General features: G+C 38.8%; 1 protein-coding gene across 2 annotated transcripts in view; it reads left to right on the plus strand.

Annotated features, from left to right (window-relative positions):
* Positions 1 to 24,305, plus strand: part of ttc27 (tetratricopeptide repeat domain 27) — a 160,840-nt gene that overhangs the window by 5,695 nt on the left and 130,840 nt on the right. For both annotated transcript variants that reach the window (XM_049464187.1, XM_049464188.1), the window contains exons 2-5: positions 2,874 to 3,051; positions 13,719 to 13,848; positions 15,267 to 15,407; positions 21,684 to 21,786. In XM_049464187.1, coding sequence (XP_049320144.1) covers positions 2,874 to 3,051; positions 13,719 to 13,848; positions 15,267 to 15,407; positions 21,684 to 21,786 — 552 coding nt within the window. The remainder of the gene's footprint in view (positions 1 to 2,873; positions 3,052 to 13,718; positions 13,849 to 15,266; positions 15,408 to 21,683; positions 21,787 to 24,305) is intronic.

Below are 24,305 nucleotides of genomic sequence, written 5' to 3' on the forward strand. Positions count from 1 at the left end.
AATGCCTGTTTTGTGTTATAGAGAATCTCTCAAAATTGCCTAGCCTTTAGATATCTCAAACAGAAAAGCTATTTTTGGTCTGTCCTCGTTCAGTCAAATAAATTTACTCCAGTTTCTCTTCAGAAGAGAAAGGTACTAAGTGAAAGAAAGTGATGACATTCGGTCACGTAAAAATAGATACACTTTCTTCTCTAAATGATCACAGGTGGCGTCTCATCATACTACGTGCCTATTTTTAAACGCCTCTACCTTCTACCCTCCATCTGTTACATTCTTTGTTGTTTTGTCAGATTATCAGATTTGTTTTCTCATGAAAGTTTCTAAAATCTTGCATTCTAGCTGCTTTCATTTTTGTCCCACACGTTTACAGATACAGAACATTTATTTTTAGGCACATATTCTAATTTTATTCCTTGTTTTTCCCTTTTGAAATTGCAACTCCCTTTCTTTTTTGTAATTACTTTGTTTTCCTAAATGCTGTTACATACTGAATGCCGTAAAGAAACTGCAAAGGCCATAACATATACATTTTGTTAACATTGAACACGTTAAGGTAAAGCAATCTGACAACATTGTATAGAGTCTAGTTGATTTAAGTTTAGTTTGTTAAACAGCTTTTCCTGGGGGATGGGGTTGAATGTACAAGGTAGTTGTTGAGCAAGAAATGATGCCAGTAAACTGTACAGATCCAGCCTAGTTCAGGTTTAAATGTTATTTTAAAATATTGGAATTCTTGCATTATGTGTGATCGTCAGGACAGGCGTTAGCTGCGTTAGCTGATGTATCGAAGCCAGATGGCTGTATTTCCTCCGAGTGCACTGGCTACTCATCGATGCTTTATCAGCAGCAGTTTGAAAAGATGTGGTGGCTGACTTTACATGTATCAGATGTGGCATGTTCTAGTCTTCACCCTCCTGTTGTTGGGGGCCTTATTAGTGATAGTCTAAATGAGTGGGTAGGATACTAAGGGTTACTAAATGCCCTGGTTTTAGCTGACTCCACTCTCAGTGGCAAATGCTAAAAACAAATGCCAGGAGAAGTTTGGGAAGTTTGGGACGGTCACTGGGTGATGTATGGGTTTAGGGGTGGGGCAGGAGGTAGAGCTGATTCGGCTGAGTAGTTTGCCCCTCACAGCAGTGAGACACAGATTTTTGGACGTCACCTGTTGGCTGGTACCAAAGTACACGGAAACATTATCCTCGCTTATGGCGTAGTTGAACCTAAGAGAACCTGAGAAGGTGCTGCAGAGGCAGAAGTGACCACAATAAAAGCGTTTTTTAAAGGTTAGCAAAGGTTTCTAATAATTTTAAGCAGGACTGGTATGTTCCATTACTACAAAGGAAGACATTTCAGCTATTAGTGAAAAAATATGGTTAAGGGTTTAGTGGTGTTTTTAAAGAAATGAAAAAACATTTTTTTTTTAAATAATCAGTGCATAAAAGAACAGATTTTGGGCACTACTCATTGTGGCAAGTGTCTGACCTTCTTTAACTGGACTGCTTACTTTCCCCTCTTTCAACCTTCATAGATTTAGTGACCAATCATTCAGTTTTCTTCAAATTCAAATTCTGTTTAAATCTATCTATATACACACTAGTGCTGTGCGATATGACAATAAATATTGTGGAGACAATATAAAAGTGTCTATCGTGCTACTTACCTTCTATCATCCCTATCGTCTCTACAGTAATTTCATCAATTATTCACGCAAATATATAAAGTAGGCTACGATAAAATGTATTGGCGTGGTCAATTTTCAAAAACTCTGTTTATATAAGTGATAATAAAGTAATCTTCGCAAAAAAAGCTTCATAATGTGGTTTTGCAACATGACGCTGCTCTACTTCAAAAAATGTTAATTGAGTTTATTTTGATAACTCAATTTAAATAACTGTATAATTTTGAAAACATTTGCTACTGCATCTACCTCACCTGTTTTCATTTGATATATATATATATATATATATATATATATATATATTGCTGTACTAAAAGGTAGTAATTCTCTTTTGTGAAAGTTGGGTTTAATGTCACTTTGAAAAAAGGTGGGAAAAAGTAAGCAATGATATTATTTATTTTGTAATATTTTTCGAAGAACAACTGAAAACATACTCAAATATGGTATATCATGATATATATCGTTATCGTGATATAAAAAATTCCATATCATGAGATATGATTTTCCCCATATCGCCCAGCAATAATACACATCATATCTCTTGCCTGCATCATCTCATTGTTTTAAATCTGTTACAACTCCTGTCATTTAATCCTCTTTGTTCTTACTCTTGTATTGTTTTAATATGTTTTATTAATACAGTCTGGCGTTTTGTTATCAGTAACTATTTTGTGCATATCCTTTTTTTCTGCAGAGTCTTTTAAATTTCATTCAGTCTATACACACTTACTTTCTGCTGCATGCTGGTTTAAACCCCAGCCTTGACTCTCTTTCCTCAGCCCACTCTAAAGTCCAGTAGTGCACCACCGCATGTGAAGAGCTGTGTTTTTGAGTGCTGCAGAGAACTGACTCGTGATCAGGCTAATGATTTTGTGGCAGGATGTTTTGGTTAAAGTTAAATTTGATAGTTGTAAGCTCAAACATACATTGCCACTTTCTGAAAAAAATAAATCCTGATTAAATACTGAGTGAAAATATACATTCAAAGGAAATCTTCATGTTTTCAGCGGCGGTCTGTATTGATTGATGAAGCTTTGCAGGCTGTTCTGTCCAATAGGGAAGATATTGAAGATTGATTAATTTTTACAGTGAATATGTTGTTATAGGAAGAAAAAGAAGTGTGTTTGTGAATGAATAGGCTGCAATATGTTATATTTAACTTCTCACTCTGTGTGTGTGTTATTTTGATGTTTAGATGGAGGTGTGCTGCTGCAGTATGTGCTCGAGGGGGATTTTGAGGCAGTGCTGCTCAGTCCCCAGGTTCTGGACTTGCTGGCTGGAGATCCAGAGGAGGGAGAAAGCATCGAGGCTTACCTGGAAAGACGGGTCCTCGTCTTCCTTAGCAATGCCACTGAAGACCAGAAGAATGACAGGTGAACACTCCCACCAGATAATCATGAACTAGATGTGTTTTGGGCTAATTTTCTTCAGTTTTTTTTTTTTTTACTTAAATTAAAGCATGACGCTTTCTAATGGGATTAATGTGGCTCTTCTGGTCCCATGTGTAAATGTGCACAGTATTTGTTATTAGTATTTTACCAAACTCGTAAATAAATCTCTGCTGTATTTCACCACTATCACTTTCCTCCAAATGTAATTTGGGCGGGTCTAAAAGTGGGTCAGGCTTCTCTTCGAGTCTGAGCAACCCGAACCAGTGAGCTGATAAGCTGTGACTTAGCAACCATGTCAAATATTCAAATAGATGTTAGGCTTCTCTGTCTGAAGGTTGTGTTTATTACCGTAGTAATGTAAAGAAACATTCGTTCTCCAGTATTAGACAGCTGTCAGTCACACGCTCATTAAAATATTATATAAAAAAACACGCCCACACAGTTCTCAGAAAAGTCTGGAGATCAGAGATTAAATTACCATTTCAGAAACATATTTTGCATCACTGATTAAAACCATTAAACTCATGAATACTTTTTAGGGTTTTAGTGTCCAAAAATGTCAACGTAAAGCTTGTCGTGGCTACTGTGCTTGTGCAGATCTCCAATGCGGGGCTTCCCCACTAGCATGCTGACATTTCAATAGACAGAAGATTTTAAATGATCGTCATTTGTCTTTTTTTTATTTTATAATTTTATTTAAAAAATTGTAAAAAAAATTATAAATTTTTGCCATTTCTCCCCAATTTACGCGGACAATTACCCAACCCACTCATTAGGACTCCCCCCTATTAGGACTCCACCCCCCCAAAAACACCAGGAGGTTGAGGTTTCACCGATACATGTGAAGTCAGCCACTGCTTCTTTTCGAGCTGCTGCTGATGCAGCATTGCCGAGCAGCCAGTGCTCTCGGAGGAAAGCGCAGCGACTCGGTTCCGATACATCAGCTCACAGACGCCCTGTGCTGTGGACATCACCCTGTAGTGATGTGGGGAGAGAGCGCCATCTACCCACCCAGAGGAAGCAGGGCCAATTGTGCTCCCTCTGAGCGCCGGCAGCTTGATGGCAAAACTGCATGAGTGGGGGTTCCAACCTGCGACCTCCCTCTCATAGTTGCAGCGCTTTAGACCACTGGACCACTTGGTGCCCCTTCTGTTTTCTCTCTTTTTTTTTTTTTTATAGTGGCTTTCAGATAAACTCAGATATAATGAGGATACTGTATGATGGGTGACTCACGACCAGTCCAGGTGTGTCCAGTAATGTGTCATATAGAGTACCTTGTCTTATTAGATACTGTATGAGGCTTCTGTGGAGAGGGAACTGCCTGTACTACACAGTGCGACATGCTGTACACTTGTTTTTCATATATTCATGATTTCAGTCAATTATATGCAGTTTATTTAGACATTAAAAATAATTATTAATAAAGTAATGAACATAAAAGTGTCTCTATATGATGGAAAATGATATAACTTGCAGTTATATTTTACTGCATAATTCTGACAACATATTGGATCTTCCAGCTCTGGCTGATGATAAAATGACACATTTGACTCTCAGAAGTATATTACACCAAATATGCGTATTGATTTTTGACATATTAATTATAGTTGTATATGGAAAAATCATTAGCTAGGATTCAGAGTGCATGAAGCAGAACCATTAGAGAGAAGAGTGAGAAATATTTTGTGTTTTAATCAATGTGCAACATTCATTATACATAATAGATGTATTTGTTTTTTATGTTTTTTATTGTGGTCATATATTTATAAATAAAATGATTTCAGTCATACAACTATGAAATGGTCGACTGAAATTGGCTATACAGTAGTTTACTCTAATTAGCTGCAATGCAAAATGCATAACATGGTTACAGACTGGATAAAATTAAAGTATTGTTTTTGAGATTAGAGAATTTGAGATTAGAGAAGTTTTTCTTTGCTTTTTTTTATATAAAATGATGATTTATTTGCAGTCCAATGCTACACATTCATACATAATAATAGACACAAGAACAAAGGAGTATGATCAAATCTTGATACAGTGATATATCATATTGTTTTTGTTTGTGATATCAAAACCTGGCATCAAATATTGATATTTGATCTTTTTCTTTTTTTGATACTTAATGTTTTTTGTTTTACTTTTTTTTCCCCCTATAAGCTACTGATACAAAGTTTAATTGAAGCGTAGTGTAGTTGTTCTGCCAACACAGTTATACCGGAACTGTTCTAATTGATGGCACTTTATGTCTATATTGCAGTGTGGAAATACTGCCATACTTGGAAAACTTGCATTTGGTGTGTTTGTGTGTTTAAGAGACTGGAGCAAGCTAAGCTATTCATTTTGTTGTACATTGTTTCATTTTGTCTATGAAATTCTATAAAAATTAGTGCTGGGTGGTATGACCTAAAATGTACATTGCTATATTTTTTCAAGGTTTTGACGGTTTCACAATATATTACGATATTATTATTATTATTGTTAATAATAATATTATTTATTACTTTTTTAATATCATTTTATTTCTAATTTATCCCCAATTTACACGGCCAATTACCCAACCCACTCATTAGGACTCTCCCTATTACTAGTAATGCCCAACACACCAGAGGGGTGAAGACTAACTTTACATTACATTACATTACATTTGGCAGACACTTTTGTCCAAAGCGACTTACAATAGTGAAGTACAGAAATAATAGAAGGTAAAACATTTTTAGACAGGGCCTAAAGGAGGTCAAAGGGAAATAATAGGATAGAGGAGTGAAGGAGGGGAAGAAGGTAGTGAGGTTAGAAGTAGTTAGTGTGTTAGAGGTGTTAAGAGAGTAAGTGCTCTTTGAAGAGCTCTGTCTTTAGGAGTTTATTAAAGATAGCGAGAGATTCTCCTGATCTGGTAGTAGAAGGTAGTTTGTTCCACCATTGGGGAATTGTGAGAACAGTCTGGATTGCTTTGTGTGGATGTTTTGGTAAAGGGAGGCGTCGTTCATTGGAGGAGCGCAGCGGCCGGGAGGTAGCGTAAGCCTTCAGGAGCGAGTGCAGGTAGAAAGGAGCTGTTCTGTCATCACCTTGTAGGCGATTGTAAGAGCTTTGAATTTGATACGAGCATCAACTAGTAGCCAATGGAGCTCAATGAGCAGCGGGGTGACATGAGCCCATTTTGGCTGGTTGAAGACCAGACGTGCTGCTGCGTTCTGAATCATCTGGACACAGGCTGGGAGACCAGTTAGTACTAACACATGCTTCCTCCGATACATGTTAAGTCAGCTACCGCTTCTTCTCGAGCTGCTGTTGATGCAGCATTACTGAGCAGCCAGCGAGCTCGGAGGAAAGCGCAGCGACTTGGTTCCGGTACATCAGCTCACAGACGCCCTGTGCTGCAGACATCACCCTAGGAGTGATGTGGGGAGAGAGCGCCATCTACCCACCCAGAGGGAGCAGGGCCAATTTTGCTCTCTGAGCGTCGGCAGCTTGATGGCAAAGCTGCATGAGCGGGGGGTTCCAACCTGCGACCTCCCTCTCATAGTTGCAGCGCTTTAGACCACTGGACCACTCTGCGCCATTTATAAAATTTTGTATATAGGTTTGTCACTAAATCTACTGTAAGGAATACATATAATATAAATCATTAAGGCTTTGATTACTATGGAGTTTACTTTGTCCAACAAAAATGTACACAATATATGAAGAAATTAGACTTCTCTCCTGGCAAGACAGCACAAGATGAGCGTTTGACTCCAGAGAGCTGAGCTCCTGTTACTCCAGTATGTTAGCTTGTTATGCTAACTGGCTAGCTTATCAGTGTGCTTCTTTGGTGGTGCTGTTCTACAAAGTGAAAAATGCATATGCCCAGCGCTACAACAAATCCATAATTCCTGCTATTTGTTTATTTAGGAGTATTTTATCCACTTCAGTGACACAGATGCTGTGAAGTTTTATTAATCATTTTCTTGAGTATAGTACAATGTATTGTGATAATACTGTATCATGAGATACTTTGTGATTCCCACACGCTAATATAAGCTGAAATAGCCGTAGAGTATTTCTGATATTGACGAGAATCATCATTTACTGCATGTCTCGTTGTTTATTGCAAGTCTTATTGTTTATTGTTTTACCAGTTTAGAGCTCAGCGCTGAGCTGCAAAGCTACAAGCTGTTTTCAGCGTACTCTAGTAGCCTGTCTAAGCCGAGCTCTTTACAGGATTCTGGTTGAATATTATCACCACTTTTTTTCCCCCTTCTCTTCCATTCCTGTCTCTGCTGTCCTCCGTCTTGCTGCCATGAATTATTAATTTTTGATAAGTCCAGATTAACATCCCTCCCTTTCTCCTGTGAAATAAAACGGTGAAAGAGGGTGCAGTGCACACATTTTTCACACACTTTCTTATCCTTTGTCTTTCCCCTTTTCTTATCCTTCTTTTCATCTCTCTCTCTGTTGCATAGAATTAATTTGTATTTGTAACCTTAATCGGTAGGTCCTCTTCACTCTAAACTGAAGTTTGAACTGGAGTTTTGATCTCTAAAGGTTCTTGTTCCAGTTCATGTAGAGAGTTATAAAGCCAATTATAAATCAGCGTAAAAGGCTGACTTTTACCCATTATGTAGTGGAAGGAGCTGCAGGCAGCACACAGCAGTGAAGGAGGTTAAAGACTGTGACAGTGTGTGTACTGCAGTTGGCAGTTAGTTCAGATTGCTTTTCAGACCAGCACTGAGTGAGTATAGACTTGATACTCAGCCAGGGGTGATTCTAGGTTCAGAGATTTAGGGGGTTTATGATCTAGCACCCAATGAACCCCCCTTTAAATAAAAAACATGGGGTTCTATCATACACCCTGTGCAAGGCACACTGTGATGCTCGTCCCTACCTTACGCCCCATTAACAGTCTTAATTTCACGCCTTGAAAAAATAGCGTTTTGGAATGAATCTGCACTGATGGGTGTGGTGGTCTGGATGTGAGGTATGTTCAGGTACATTTTTGGCAATTTTTTATTTTGGTCATGGAAAACACAGATTCACCACTGACTGGAATTAACCTAGACAACAGTCAATCGTCAGAGTCCAGATTCTTACAGGTGCGCCCAGCACGCTGCGTACACCCCCACTCAATAAACACACACACACACACGGACGCACTGTGGAGCACAAGTCCGACTTTTAAATCAACAATAAACAGAATAAAGTATAAAATAACATTACTGGTCCCTAAATAAGCTGCTGGCGTACCTTCACAGAGTGAACTAGAGGTCTGCGTGGAACTGCTTTTTTAAACCCGCGTCTGCGTGTTTTTGTCCCGTTACCGCCCGCTCCCGCCAAAATTTGCTTCTTTTAATCCCGTGCCCGCCCGCCTCATACACATTTCCGCTGCTCCCATCCCGCGGTCCTTATAGGAATTTAATTAATTACGTTTAGTGCTTCAAATTTATTTATGTATTTATTAAAACAGCAATTCACTGCTGAATAGTGCTGTCACGTTTCTTACCACAGTCCAAACGCATGCTGTCAGGTGAATTGGAGATGCTGATAATCTCCCATCAATGTGTGTGTGCGTGTTTGTGTGTGTGTGCATGCGTGTGTGTGTGTGTGTGTGTGTGTGTCGGTCCATCCTCTGCTTCGAGATTTTTCTTGAGGGTTTTTTTGCTGCCTGCTGGGAATCATTGCGTGATTATTTCAATTTTCTTAACTATTCATCAATTTGTGGGAGCGGGACCACATGTTCCCTACCTCCCGCATCGCCTGGATTGATTAAACTCCAATAACAATCCAATAACAATTCAACATATTCTGACGGGTCCCGTGGGAGTGCAGACCTCTAGCGTAAACCTGCAGGTCAGTATCCTCTGCTGAGTTGCACAAAACGTCAGAAAACGTTGCACAAAAAGTCAGAGTGCACCTGCCTCTTAAAGGGAATGACAAGTGACACACTGATGGTTTATTTTGCGTTACGTCCAAAACACACCCATGATTAATTAAGGGAATTAGTTCATGTCTTTTGGGCATTTAAACTCTAGCCTTAAAGGTGTAGTCTGAATCTAATCTGCCAGGCATAAACCACACTACACCATCATTATTGCCTCCCAAAATAAGGAAAAAATACCAGCATTTAAAAATGAATCTGATCTTAAAAATGATCTTAATTTATGAATCACAGAATTAATTTTGTGTGAAGTATTGTAGTTTGTTTATTTGAGAAAAGATGCATATTTAAATAGAAATCATTTATATGGCCGTTTAGTACTTGTTTATTTTGTGATGAAGTTGGCTGTTTTGATACTGTTGTTTCAGTAATAATCAAAAATTAATTAAAATAAACAACTTGGATGTGTTCTTTTTTTCTACATTACCAATGTATCTGATCGCCACTTGGTATCGGCAGATATTCAAAATCAAATGACTGACTCAGATGACTGACTCGGGACAAAAAATGTGATTGGGACATCCTTACTTTTGAGCAGATAAGACAACATTTTTGGGCACACATTTTTACAAATTTTATTACAAATTCTCCCCTCAGATGCATTCTCCATTATCTGCTCTAATTTAAACATCTGTAAATGTTTGTAGACTGTAGAATGTAGACTGTAGACTGTAAATGTTTAGCTAGTGCTTTTTGATTGTTTGTGTGTGCGTGCACGTTCAGCATGTGGCTGAGTGGAGAGAAAGTAGATTGTACCATTTTTGCGGTTCTTAAAAATTCAGGTAAATGGTCTACTTTATGATAAGCCTTTTTAGATTAAAAAAACAACTAAAACGCCAGCCTGTGCTTTCACTTTTAGGGGTGCTGGGACACGTTTTAGGAGTTTTGAGCTTCCCAGAAAAAGGGCTCAGCTATAATTGACTGAAGAAAAAGGAAAAAAAAAAAAAAACATTTATCTGAATGTACTGTCCGTTCAGATTGAGCAGGTCTACGTTCTCTCAAAGCTCTGCTGTCACTCTGTACAGACTAACTGTCTTTCTCTCTCTTATGTTTCTCTCTCTCTTTTTCTCTTCCTCATCTCTTTTTCTCTTTCTTGTTCCTCTGCTGTCTTTCCTCCCTCTCCACTCCACATCCCTTCAAAGAAAGGGAACACAATGAGATTCATGGCTTTTTCTCCTTTGTTTCGCTCTTGTGTGAATACCTCAGTACACCATTAATCTCAGAGAAACACGTGTGTGTGTGTGTGTGTGTATGTGTTTGCCAGTCAGAAAAAAGGATGTAAATAACATCAGTGAGGTTGTTGCCCTGAGATGAGAGGACATGAATTACTATTAGAGGTTATTCGTTCCGACTCAGAGGACATTTACTATAGGGGATGCTTGTATAATACCTGCTTGTTATTGGCTTGAATTCTGGTCTTGCAGACCAAACTGAAAGACGTGATGAAAATGCTTAGTGTAACCCATAGGGTGGGCCACATTTGTACTGCTGGGGGGCCATTGGCCAGAACAAATCTTGTTTAAATCAGGGTTTCTCAAACGGGGGGCCCTCTAGGGGTCCGCAGGCTCATCCTCAGAGGGAGAAAGTAGTCTGTAGGGAGCAATTTAAATCAGGGGTCTCTAACTTTGCGGCCCGCAGAACGATATTTTGTGGGCCGCTACTTGAAATCTAATTTTTGTTAGTTCGGCGCGACCACAAGAAAGACGCACCCTCTCCCCGTTCACCGGCACAGCGCATCCTATTCATTTAAATAGAGAGAGCTGCTGCATGAGCGCAGCACCGCCCACCAGCAAAAAGTTCCGCTGTGTGTGAGAGAGGCACATACCAGCCTCTTACACACAGAACAGCTGCCTTTCAACACAGAGGAGAAGCTGAAAACAGATGTATAGAACTATAGATCACAGTGAGGTTGATTTAAAAATCTTAAACTTATGATTGACTACACCTGTTGCTTCATTTGAATTAAAAAAATATCACGGATACGCCCACCCACAAATTTTTTATAACAAATATTATAAAAAATAAAATAATACAATTAGGTTGAGCTTGTTGCTTAGTCTGGCATAGTGCAGTCACATGACTAACAATAATAATAATATAGTGCTGTTGTTTTGATCTTACTGCATATATTTTAGCCTTTGTGAATATAAACAGGTGCAAGGAGGTTTCCTGATGCAAATCAAGTCTTTAATCAGTTTAATATCACAGTTAATCATTGATTTTAAATGGTCTGTTACATTTTTGTGGGCTGTGGAACGCTCAGTGGTGAGCCATGTGGGCCAAGAGTTGCAGAAGGTTGAAACCCATAGAATATTTCCTACTTTTGCTGGCAAAATATAATGCAAAATGTTTGGTTTTAATTTGAAATTATATAATTGTGTAAATTGTGTTAACTACAGATTACGCTGTGTTTAAACTGTTCTGGTACTGTAACCTCAAAGGGGAAGTTTAAGTAAAACTTAAATAACAATAAACCTAGTTTTGAACCATTTCTTTGTCATCTGTAGTTGGCTTTTTAGTAGGGTAAAAATGTATTCTAATCATAAATCATATATATATATTTTTTTTTTTGTGATTTTTTTTTTGGCAATATCGTCCAGCTCTATTTAAGATTTTACTTTTTATTTTATACTAATATTATAATGGTTCTAGACTGGTGAACTATATCAGACAGATCAACAAGCTTAAACCAAATGTAATATTTTATTTTTGCTAATATTTTTGATATCCCTTTAAGTGATTAGCCAGCACTTAAATTTAGAGTCAACACATTATTTCTAATCAACATTGTCGATTATACTGACTAGTTGTTTTAGTCCTGAAACAGCAAAATATTCACATTTCAGCTGTAGACATGTCAATGCATTTGCTGCAGAATTCAACTATATAACTTTAACTGGTTTAGAAACGGATTGTATAACAATAATACACAGAATTCAGATGCAGGTAAATGCAGATGACTGCACTTGTAAGCTTCTGTCACTAAGCTATCTAGATATCTTGTTATATATCGAGTTGAATAGTGCCTGTAGTGCAGCAGCATTCATTTGTCAAATATATGTGACCTTGTTCTAATAGACATTTAAATCTTTCTTAAGGCCTGACTGAGAATAGTTCAGTTTAATCAGCGAACGTCTATTTGAATTACAAATTGCAACTGCTTTTAAGATTTTGCCTCAGCCGGTTCAAACAGTTTTAGTTTGGCTTGCAACCTCTATTACTTCTGCCTCATTACCCCAGGGAATGAGATTCAGTTGTTCAGTTATTCAGTGCAGTGAGATTTTTTTGTCTTCTGGACTGTTTCTATAGAACAGACCACTTTGCTTACTGTTGTTTAGCATTTGGTTCAATGTTCAGATGGTTAAATATACAGTATCTTACAAAAGTGTGTATACTCTTCACAGTTTCCTAAATATTTTATTATATCTTTTCATGGGACAACAATGAAGATATGATACTTAGATGCAATGAAAAGTAGACAGTGTACAGCTTGTATAACAGTCTAATTTTACTGTGCCCTCAAAATGACTCAACACACAGCCATTAATGTCTAAACTGCTGGCAACAAAAGTGAGTTCACCCCTTAGAGAAACTGGCCAAATTGTGTCCAATTAGCTTATTTTCCCTTATACTTAATTTTGCCTCCGCCATGTGAATCGTTAGTGTTACAAGGTCTAAGGTGTAAATGGGGAGCAGGCTTGTTAAATTTGGTGTTATCGCACTCACACACTCGCATTCTTGTCACTGGAAGTTGAACATGGCATCTCATGACAAATAACTCTCTGAAGATCTGAAAAAAGAATTGTTACCCAATATAAGTACCCCACAAGTTTGCATACACCTTAAATTCTTAAATGGTTTCTCATTATTTTTAAATGTTCTGTATTGTAGATTAATACTAAACTCATCCAAACTGTAAAGAAAAATGTTTTTTATATTTTATATTCTTCAAAATAGCACCTCTTGCTTGGCTGGATTTTCTCAGTCAGCTTTATGAGGTAGAGTCGCCTGTCAAGAGTTAATTACTTGAATTTCTTTTCTCTTAATGTGTTTGAGAGCATTAGTTGTAAAATTATGAAGAGGAAGAGTTGGTATACATTATATAACATCTCTATTTGAGTAATGTTCATCAATTATTCATGTAAATATATAAAGTAAGCTACAATAAAATGTATTTGCGTGGTCACTTTGCATAAACTCGGTTTATAGAAGTGATGATAAAGTAATCTTCGCAAAAAAAGCTTCATAATGTGATTTACGACATGATGTTTTACGTTACTTGAAGGACTTCTGCGGACACGCCGGTTTACAACATGCTTTACATTGTTAAACTCATGAGAGCTGAACAATGGAGACGCATTGAAGAAAAAATGAGCTACTGCATCTACCTCATTTGTTTTCATTTGATACATATATATATTTCTGCACTAAAAGGTAGTAATTCTCATTTGTGAAAGTTGGGTTTAATGTCACTTTGAAATTAAGTTGGAAAAAAGTAAGCAATTATATTATTTTGTCATATTTTTTGAAGAATAACTGAAAACATACCTAAATGTGGTATATCATGATATATATCGATATCATGATATCAAAAAATTCCATATCGGGGATATATGACTTTTCCTATATCGCCCAGCACTAATTGAGGTGGTGCTCTGTATAAGATATATGGAATGTTATTTGCATTTGATTAATAAACTCTCTTTTTCTTTCCTTGCCTTTTGTTGCACTGTAGGGAGGTGGCTGTGTTGGCGTTGATGGTAACCTGTCTGAACCTCTTTGCCCAGAGTAATTGGACGGGGCCTCCAGTCAACCTGCATGTTGCTGACTTCCTTCCTGCGGCCCTGCTGGAAGCGTACTCTGAGGTACTTTACCAGTATTATGTTTTTTTTTTTTTTAATTTATTTATTTATTTTTTATTAGACTTTTGCCAAAGATTTGAGTGGTATTTGTGTGGTCTTCACTCTCAAAACAAACACAGATTTAAGCTTCTTACTAATCTAGTGCTGAAAACTGATAACTTAGATTAGAGCTCTCTTACATGAGCTTCTGGCTATGGTGTTGCTCATTTGTTGAATGTAGCTTTAGTGTGATTATCAGTTTGAATGTCTGTAGGAAAGTGTGCAGTAGGGAAAGTAGGAAGTTCATTTTCAATAAGGGTGCACGTCTATTTCACCCCGGATTTCTCCTTTATTAAACATACAGCTCTGGAAAAAAGAGACCACTTAAAAATGATGAGTTCCTTTGATTTTACCAAATTGAAAACCTCTGGAATATAATCAAAAGGAATTTGTGCACCAGGAGTAAAGGCATAAAGTTAACCAAAAGCAGTGTGTAAGACTGGTGGAGGAGAACATGCCAAGATGCACGAAAACTGTGATTAATAACCAGGATTATTATATTCCCCCAAATATTGATTTCTGATCTCTTAAAAATTGATTATGAATATGAACTTGTTTTCTTTGCATTATTTGAGGTGTGAAAGCTCTGCATCTTTTGTTATTTCAGCCATTTCTCACTTTCTACAAATAAATGATGTAAATGACAATGTTTTGATTTGGAATTTGGGAGAAAAGAATAAAACAACAATGGTCATTTTACTAAAAGCATATATCTATAAATAGCAAAATCAGATAAACTGTTTCAGAAAATGAAGTGATCTCTTTCTGGATTTCTTCCAGAGCTGTATATGAATCACATTTCCTGCTCCCTGTTTCTGAATATTAGCAGTTCCAGATAGAAAGGATATTTGTTTAGAGAGGGAGAGAGTGTGTGTGTGTGTGTGCATGTGGGAGCATGTGTGTACTCTAACTTGGTGATGTATGGAGTGTGTTGGTGACCCCTGGCAGGCCTTTGCTCAGGATAATGAGGATGCATGGAGGACTGGAGGGAGGACAGGCCATAGGCAGGACCCACGCTAATGAAGCCTCTTAGGGCCACCAATTATACAGAGGTGAAGACATGCCTCTTTTTGACGCCCTCGGATTCTCCTGTGAGCCTGCTTGAGATAACGTGTGTGTGTGTGTGTGTGTGTGTGTGTGTGTGCATTGCTCTCAGGAGAGGACACATTCTGCTGTCTCACATCTTTCTGTCCCTTATTTATCTATCCTATATTGGAGAGTGGAGACCCTTTAAATTAGACAGAGAGTAGGAGAGAATCCCCTGTGTGAGTGTAAATATGAGAAGTATTGTAAACTGCAGAGCTGCACTGCATGTTTGTGGGTGCCGTTGTGTGTGTGAGTGTGTTTCTAATGGATCTAACTGAATATTCCTTTACTGATAGCCTGGAGCTCTGACCTCAGCGCTGCTCTCCAGTCTGCAGTTGGATGGTGAATCTGTGTACAGCCTGGTGGCCAACCCTCTCCTGCTGCTGCTTGCCAGAGTGCTGCTGGTCAACTGTGCTGCAAAACTGGAAAGTCTGCAGGTGAGCTAGATGTGTCTGTCTGTCTGCGAACCTTTTAAGAACCGGCCCGTGTGTCCACTGGTCTAAAGAGTCACTCACTATGTATGTGAATGTGGGCGTCAACAGAAGTCGAGGGGGGGGATTTGAAAACAACATGGCGGAACCCGAGCTCCTCTTGAAACTTGTGCTGCTATTTTCGGTGGACCACTGTTGATTCATTTTTATTCATTCAGCTGCTTCTGCTGCTCTTAGCTGTGAATGGAGGTGAGGTTTGTAAACAACTTTGCCCCGGAGACGCTTCAGCGCCCCGCCCTTTGGTCGCTCACGTCACAGGTTCGCTGGTTCCAGACCAGCAAGGTTGTGGGGCCAGAACGGAACTGGCTTTTCTGGCCTAGAACATGTGATTTTGCAGTGGAAACGCAAAGAACTGTTCGGGAACCTGGCACCAGCACCGGCACCGTGCCGGTGGAAAAGTGCCTTAAGTGTCTCTGGTTCTCTGTGTTGGAAGGAGACAATGGAGATGCAATTGAAGATTAGACTTTCAGGTTTAATTCAAGGGATTCTTCTATGAAGTGTTTAAAAAAAATAATAATAATAAAACCATTTTTCTACAAAGCCTCCTCATTTCAGTGGCTCAAATGTAATTGAACAAATGAACTTTACCATAAATAAATGGTTAATTTTTATTCCTTTGTTGAGAATCATTTGCAGGCATTGACTGCCTGAAGTCTGGAACCCATGCACGTCACTGGGTTCCGTCCTTTATGGTGCTTTGCCAGGCCTTTACCACAGCTAAATTAATTTCTGCTGCTTGAACAGGTTCAGATCTGCTGAATGACTCGGCCTCTGCAGAGTATCCTTTACTTCTTTACCGTAAAGAAAAACTCCTGGGTTGCTTTTGCTTTTGTATAGTAGTTTTGGGTCCATCATTTACAATCAGTACTGTTAGGTGCCATCTAATCAACTCTGCTGTTTTTCTTTGAATCTGAGCAGAAAGTAAGTCCCTGTACACTGAAGAATTCATCCTTCTGCTCTTCTGTTCTGTCATATCTTTAATAAACACTAGCAACCCAGTGCCACTGGAAGCCAATCACACTCATACTACCACCACCATGTTTAACAGAGGATGCGGTTAGCTTTGTGTCAAGCCGCTCCGTTTTGCAATCGTCCTTCACTGTTTTAGTGGACTTCCAGAATGTTCCAAACTGTTGATTTGGCCTCTCTGTTATCTCTCTGATGATTTTTTTTCCCCACACACTAATTATGATCTGTTTCTTTTTATTGAGAGCTCTTTAACTGCATGTTGTGGGTTCACAGCAAAAGCTTCCATGCAAATACCTCACCTGGAATCATTATGCAGCCCATAAATTAGCTTTTTAGATCTTTTGTCCGATTACAATTGAGCCACTAGAATGAGGAGGCTTTGTAGAAAAATAGTTGTAATTCCTGAACACTTCATATAATAATTTTGTCACTGCCCTATGCTTACTTACTTTTTCTAAGACACTTTAGTTTAGCACTTTTTCCCAAATAGACACTAAATTCATTTTCTTTATTTTAGACTACTTGAATTGAGAGGGGAAAAACAATTACTTGAAGAATCTGTTGTTTATAATTAATTATTGTATCTTAAATTACTTTTAGTTGTTGATGTTGAGATAATACTAATGCTAGCCAGTTAGCATACCAAGCTAACTCACTGGAGTGACGGCAGATTTTCAGATTTCCACTAAGGCTGGGTGCAGCAATATTAATGATCATATCATATATGCTACCTGACAGCGCTACACTGAGGAACTCTGAGTGTTCCGGTAAGCCAATGCGATATTAGCTAGCAGTTCCTTCCACGTAATTTGTTTTAAACATATGCACATTCTACAGGCTGATAATACTCACCTCTGAACAGTGAAATATCTAGCGCTTAGCGCTGTGGTTAGCGGGTAATACAAATGTTGCTCCAGCAGTGCTAGCCGGGTTTAGCTGCAGTGTTGTTAAGTGCTGTGTGTGTGTTTTCTTTTGTTAGTGTCGCTGGATTTCCTCCCTGACTCCTCCTTATTGTTGTGTAATTTATGGCTCTCTGTGTTGCTGCTGTAAATCTCACTCTGTCGATGCGCTACTTAGAAACAGGAAGAGAGAGTGAGGAGAAAGTAATTCAGAAGGCTCAGTAAATACAGGGGTTAATTTATGCTCCCTGTTTACTTCATGTGTGTGTGCAGAGGAGCATAACTCAGACTTAGGCAGGTAATTAGAATGGAGCCGGTGCTGCTGCTGGGAGTCCGCTTTCTGAGAGTCCGGCTGTTTGTGCACACGATGCATCTAATAGTCTTTTGTGTTGTTTGGTCTTGTGGTTTTATGCATCTATATCAGTTTTTTTGTTTGTTTGTTTTTATATCTGCAAAATTACTGAAGTGTTTTGATGATCTGTGTTCTGCTTTCCAGGAATATTCCCACTCCCGCTCTAGGAATCCATTGTTTCTGGAATCTAATCTGTTTCTGCTTTTCTTTGTAACTGGTTTTAATATTGTGACTAATCTGATTGGTTAGATTGTCCTGCAACATTGCTAATATACTTATCACTACACCCTTCACAAAATCAGCAGCAAGGTCACGCAGACACACGTGGGCAGAAGCCATTTTAAAAAGCTTTGATTGGTTAAAACAGCTGTCAGTCAGATAAGAGTCCTGTAGTAACTGAAAAACACAGACTAATGCTTTGAATTAGTTGCTGTTTTTTATTTTAGATAATTTATAAAATATATGCTTATAGTTTACAATAACTATAATATTTCCTGATGAAATATTATGTAATGATTTACGTGCACCTAGTGTCACTCCTTCTCTAAAGGGTTAGAAGGGCCTTACTGCACACCACTGTCAGAACTTTTACCTGCTTCATAGATGATACGTGGGAGTTGTCCACGCAGCCCATAGAATATCTTTTTAGATCTTATGTCCAATTACATTTGAGCTCCAAGTAAATAAATAAAAAAAAACTTATCAAACAGCTTATTACGTAGCAGGATTCATTATATATCATTACTAGGGCTGTCAATTTCAAATCGTTAAAACACAAGATTAATTTGGAATCAGTAGTGCGCTATTTTATTACTTTATCTCAATTAATTGCACCCCGAACTTCCACCATAATCAGCCCCACCCATCTCAAAAGCTCCCACATGGACAACAACATGCCAGATATCAAAAGTCCCCCTTTTTAATTGAGCTAACATACCGATAGCACAGGCACCATTTAATCTGATATATTACCCAGAGAATACACTGCTATAAAGAAATGTTCTGTCTGCTGCTCCATGCTGTATAACACTGAATGCAGCATGTGCTGCATTCACTGCTCGCAGCTGTGCAGACACCTGCGCTGCACATCCCATTGAAAACTTTGTGTTCAGTTTTTTTTCTTGCATTTTGTGTTAAAAAAGCTTCGCACTGCACAGATATACTCGCTGGAACACAGAATGTTCTCTGTTTATTTACTTTCTTGCTTTTATACTATACCATAAAAAACTTGCGTTTTAATAAGAACAGAATACTCTTGTGATTAATCTGATTAAATTGTTTAATCGACTGACACCACTAATCATCCAAAATACATTACTTATAGTCATTCACTGAGGAAAAATACATCCTTTATAAAAGAAAAAGATTACCAGATTATTGATATATTGTCATATACCACTGAGAAAGAGGAGAAAATCCTGAATCTAACAGATCTTTTCTTTCTCTGATGAAGTAATGTAACACAGACTGAAAATAGTACAGTCACTACTTATTGAAATTATTTTAATTCTCATTTTTGCCATATTAATATTACATAATCTTTCATTGTGTTTCTAACACCAGGGAATTGACTCTGCCTGATGTGGCCTCAATAGCACACAAACCCCCTACTAGTCTCTGTGTATTTAAGTGTAATTAGTGTGTAATCAGTCCCAACTAGAGCACCGCTGTTATTTTACCACTTCACACCTCTATTAAATTGTTCCTTGGCAGTTATATGAGAGCCCCTCCTCCCCTAAATACATACATACATCTCACACACACTCGCACACAGAGACATAAGCATTCTCCACTGTTTTTCATGTTTGAGTGTGTAAATGACTGAGGAAAAATTAATTTGCCGCTTCCAAGCAAACGAGAATGAAGTCCTCCTCCCCCAACAGCTCGCCTCGATTGCGTTCCCAGCAATAAATGTGGGGAAGAACGCTCCATCTGCATATAGAGTTAAGGTGGTAAGTGTGTGGTGATGTATGATGAATACAGATTAAGCTGAACTCCTGATGAATATCCCTCAGTTTGACCAAGGGTCATCCTTGCATCGTGTCTGCGTTTTCAATGGGAAGAGATATAGGTCTGCTGTTTTCCCTGCATTAGTTTGAGTTTTTTTGCATGCAGTTTTTGGAAATATTTGTAATGTAAAGTAAGCGAAACTATAAGTGACATTGCCTTAGCACATGCAGTACCTATACACGTTCTAAAAAATTTACGTGAGTGGCGGTAGGCTCACAGTTCATCCCCAGTCCTAGACCCCAACAAACGACTACTTGCTACTCAATAGAAGTGAGTTTAAAAAAAAGTGTTTGTTTCTTTAAATCGGTCTTCATTTAAAATATCCACTGTCGGTTCACAACTTCATCCCGGTTAAGAGCGTGACATTTGTGGGTCCATCGTTTGCATCTCCACTGTAATTGATCGATTCTGTATATGTTTTTTGAGAAGTTGACTAATGGAAACTCAGGATATCAATTGTAAATCGTTCATTGCCTAAACATGAGGAAGGGGCTTATCGCCTTATAATTTCCCCCCAAAAAAATCTGATAATGTTTTTCACATTTAGGGCCTGATTATCTCTCTTAACACTTGCTCTAGGTCATAGTTTACTCTTTTAAAGTGAATTTAAGAAAATAAAAATGAAATTACAAAAATGTACTTGGACACCAGAGGGTTAAAATTGTCATATTTGTCCCTTAAGTATTAACAGGGGTGATTCTAGGAGTAGAGGTTTAGGGGTGTTTTTGCACCTAACAACATTTGCACATTTTTACATATTTTTTATCAAACATTCCTCCAATATTAGTACTAGTCTGGCACACTGGCATTAATATAAACACAGACCTGACCAGTGGCAGCAGAGCTAGTCTAACTCTATCACTCCAGTTTAAACAGAGGACAGTGGCTGCACTCTGCAGCATTACCCTGCGTTCACACTGGAACGCGACAAGTCGCTTGTGTCGCCCAGCGTTTGTCGCTTGTGGGCGTGTCAAGCTCAGCGCACGCGTGTATCATGGTCCAGCCCATTCAATCGAATGAACAGCGAAAGAAACAAAAAATTTAGAGAGCAGATCCTTGAGGACGTCGGACCGCCTTGTTTGTGATGGGTCCAAATAAATGCTAGAAGCCAATCGGATTGGAATGTCGCTTCACGCAGGAGGTCGCAGGTTTGAACCCCCCCTCATGCAGCTTTGCCATCAAACTGCCGGCGCTCAGAGGGAGCATAATTGGCCCTGCTCCCTCCAGGTGGTTAGATGGGGCTCTCTCCCCACATCACTCCTAGGGTGATGTCCAAAACACAGGGCATCTGTGAGCTGATGTATCAGAACCGAGTCACTGTGATGCTACTCGGCAGTGCTGCATCAGCAGCAGCTCGAAAAGAAGCGGTGGCTGAGTTCACATGTATCAGAGGAAGCATGTGTTAGTCTTCACCCTCCTGGTGTGTTGGGGCATCACTAGTGATAGGGTCCTAATGAGTGGGTTGGGTAATTGGCCATGTAAATTGGGGAGAAAATGGGAAAATTTGAAGTAAAATCATAAAAAAAGAATGTCGCTTCACCGTGTCATTCATTTGCATAAAGTTGAGAAAATTTCAACTCTGTGTCGCTTGTTGCTCTGCTGCTTTGTCTTTTGTCGCCTTTCGCGTGTCGCCCTGTCATAGGAAATGAATGGTCGCCATGAACGCAGGGTTAGCTTATTAAATAAAAAAAAAAGCGTCAGACAATAACAGACCATTTTTTTTTTATTTATTTCAATTTTTTGTTTCATTTTTCTTGCGATTTAGCTAGGCCAACCATTCCACTCATTCAGGTGCTAGTTTACTGTATATTCCCCATCACAAAAGACTGTCTGCCTTTCTCTGTGTAAATTTTATGTTCTTGATCTCCTCTGGCTGTAATTTAATGTAATACTCTAAAAAAAAAAAAATTGCGTAGAGTGGAAACCCAGGTCCATATATACATACGGTTTACTAACCTACAGCTTTCTCTCTCTTTGTGTGTGTGTTTGTAGCTTCTGCCCTGGTGGACCCTGAGATATGTCGCCTTGCATCAGCAGGTTCTGGAGGAAAAATCCCCACAGCTCTTTGACCTAGCAAAAAGCTGCATGGAGAAAGGCAAGAAAACATTTGCTCTTGCACATGTGCACATCTGTACACACACACACACACACACACACACACACACACACACACACACACGTTACTGAGCAGGAGATATTGTTCAATAGTGCAATAGTTAAAACACCGAAAAGCAAGAGTTTTTGGGTACTCCAAATTAAACCATTGGATGAATACTCGTACATACATATTTACACTTACCAAGCAGTGTATGAGGTACACCTGCACCACTTCTGCTCATTCATGCAGTTATCTAATCAGCCAATTGTGAGGCAGCAGCACAGTACAGAAAATCACACACCTTCAGGTAATGTTTGCACTCAGCCATCAGTGTGGGAAAGGATGTGACAGCAATAGCTTGAATCCACGGCCTCATAGATAGATGCCTTGTGTGTACAGTGCAGGCTGATGGGCTAATGGAGGTGGTGGTGTGGGGGTGGATTTTTGTCACATTTTTTGAACAGCAAATATAAATCATAGTTTAGTTTATAGATAAATATAATATAGTCATAGTTTAAATGCTATTTGTGCTTAATAATGTGCATAATATGTAGGGCCCTATGAATTAGTATATAATAACAAGTTTATATAGTAAACTCTTTTTTAATTTACAGTCTGAGAACTCTCCTCAGTTTTACCGGGTGGTCAGTGTTGCCTGTTTAAATTAGTTTGTTGGTAAAATGTACTGTATTTTTCGCACTGTAAACACACTTAAATCCTTTCATTTCTCCAAAAATCGACATTGCACCTTATAAACCGGTGCGCCTTATGTATGAATTTTGCACTCTGCTGAAGTGCAGCATTATACAGAAGTTTCAGTTTAGTTCTCCATGACTGAGACTGAAGCAGCATTAGCATTAGCCGCTAACCGTGCTAAGCGCTAGCTCTTTTGCCATTTAGAGGTGAGTATTATCGGCCTGTAGCCTGCTGCTAACTCCGGCTAGCACTACTGGAGCAGCATTAGCATTAATGTCGCTTTAAGCATTTCAGATGCCACCTCTGTACAGTGTTTACAACAAATACTCAGAACTGGATTGGGATTAAAATAGATGTTGGGAGATTCTTTAAAACAGTGGTCGGCAGTTAAGTGTTGCTGCTGGCCAGATATTTTCCAGGTCATCATGTAGCAGGCCACAAGGGGGGAGGGGGGTGATTGGGGAAGAAAAAAATAAACATAAACACACCGCTCCTCACGCGGGATCGAACCCGGGTCCAAAAACACTACCGCTGCCCCGGCAAGTGAATTGGGACACAGCCATGAAAAACCGCCGTTATAAGAAAATAGGGAGGCTAAGAACGAGCGGATACTAAAGTCACGCCGAGCGTGACGGGAGGAATGTATACAATATCTGACCAGAGAGGCATTTTATATTTTTTTTCAGTTATATTTCAAACAACCTCACAGGCCAGATGTTTCAAGCTTGCGGGCCCCATCCGGCCCGTGGTCCGCCTATTGCCGACCCCTGCTTTAAAATATGCCTGGATTGGCCCTGATCTTGAGTCACTGGATAGGATTAAATCGGGACCCTCTTAATTTATCTCTTAAATTCAATTTGGCTCCAAAATACTCAGTTTCACTGTGTGTAATCTCTGTAGTGGGATTTGATGTTTGGAAAGCAGAAATGAAATAACAGTCGAGAATATTTAAACTAGTTCTCTACTTTAGAGAACTAGTTTAAATACCTTAGTCGTCCCTCCTTTGGGCTGATGATGGCTAGCGTACCTGTTGTCCTTTATATTCTCTGTAAATTAAAGTGATCATATTATGCAAAACACACTTTTGTGTGCTTTAACTCCAACCAGGGCCTCACCCACTAGATCAGCTGTAGAAATGCCATTTCGGTCAGCTGGCTGGTTGAGAACCTCAGAGAGTACACAGCAGGATTGGCCAGCAGACTTCGTCTGAAGGAGGGATCTATGGCAAGTCAGGGTGGGTCTGTTGCAAGTCAGATCCATCCTGGCTTGTTTGTGTTTGGCCATTTCACACAGCACTGTCAGAAACGCTCAGTGTATACATGCCGTTGCTAGTAACATATTTTTTAGCATAAAGTGTAAAAAGTGTAGTTGCATTCTCACTTCTGTAAAATAAAAAGGTACAGTATGTTTTTAAGAAAACTATGCAAGAGCAAACAAATGTTATTAATATTAAGAATAAGTCCAGTTTAATTAATTAAATTGCAGTATATTCTAAATTAAAGTCTCTATATTTAGTATTGAACAAAAAAATCTTTAAATATCATGATATATATATATTTTATCATATTGCCCATCCCTTCACTGCCATGTGTAATTCTAAATACATATTTTACTGTGCGCAAACTAATCAAACGTGTGAACTTCACACCAGTGCATCAAACACCTCTTTTAATCTTTCACCTTTGAAGTTTTTTTCCAAACAAGGACTTCATTCATGATGTAGAAAAGAAACAATAATTGCTCTGCTATACTGCTGCTGTGCAGTCTTATTCCTCACAGAGGGAGAACCGTAAGAGCCTGGTCTCAGTTGGGAATTGTTG

This window comes from Astyanax mexicanus, chromosome 14 (assembly GCF_023375975.1).
Source record: "Astyanax mexicanus isolate ESR-SI-001 chromosome 14, AstMex3_surface, whole genome shotgun sequence".
Classification (NCBI taxonomy): Eukaryota; Metazoa; Chordata; class Actinopteri; order Characiformes; family Acestrorhamphidae; genus Astyanax; species Astyanax mexicanus.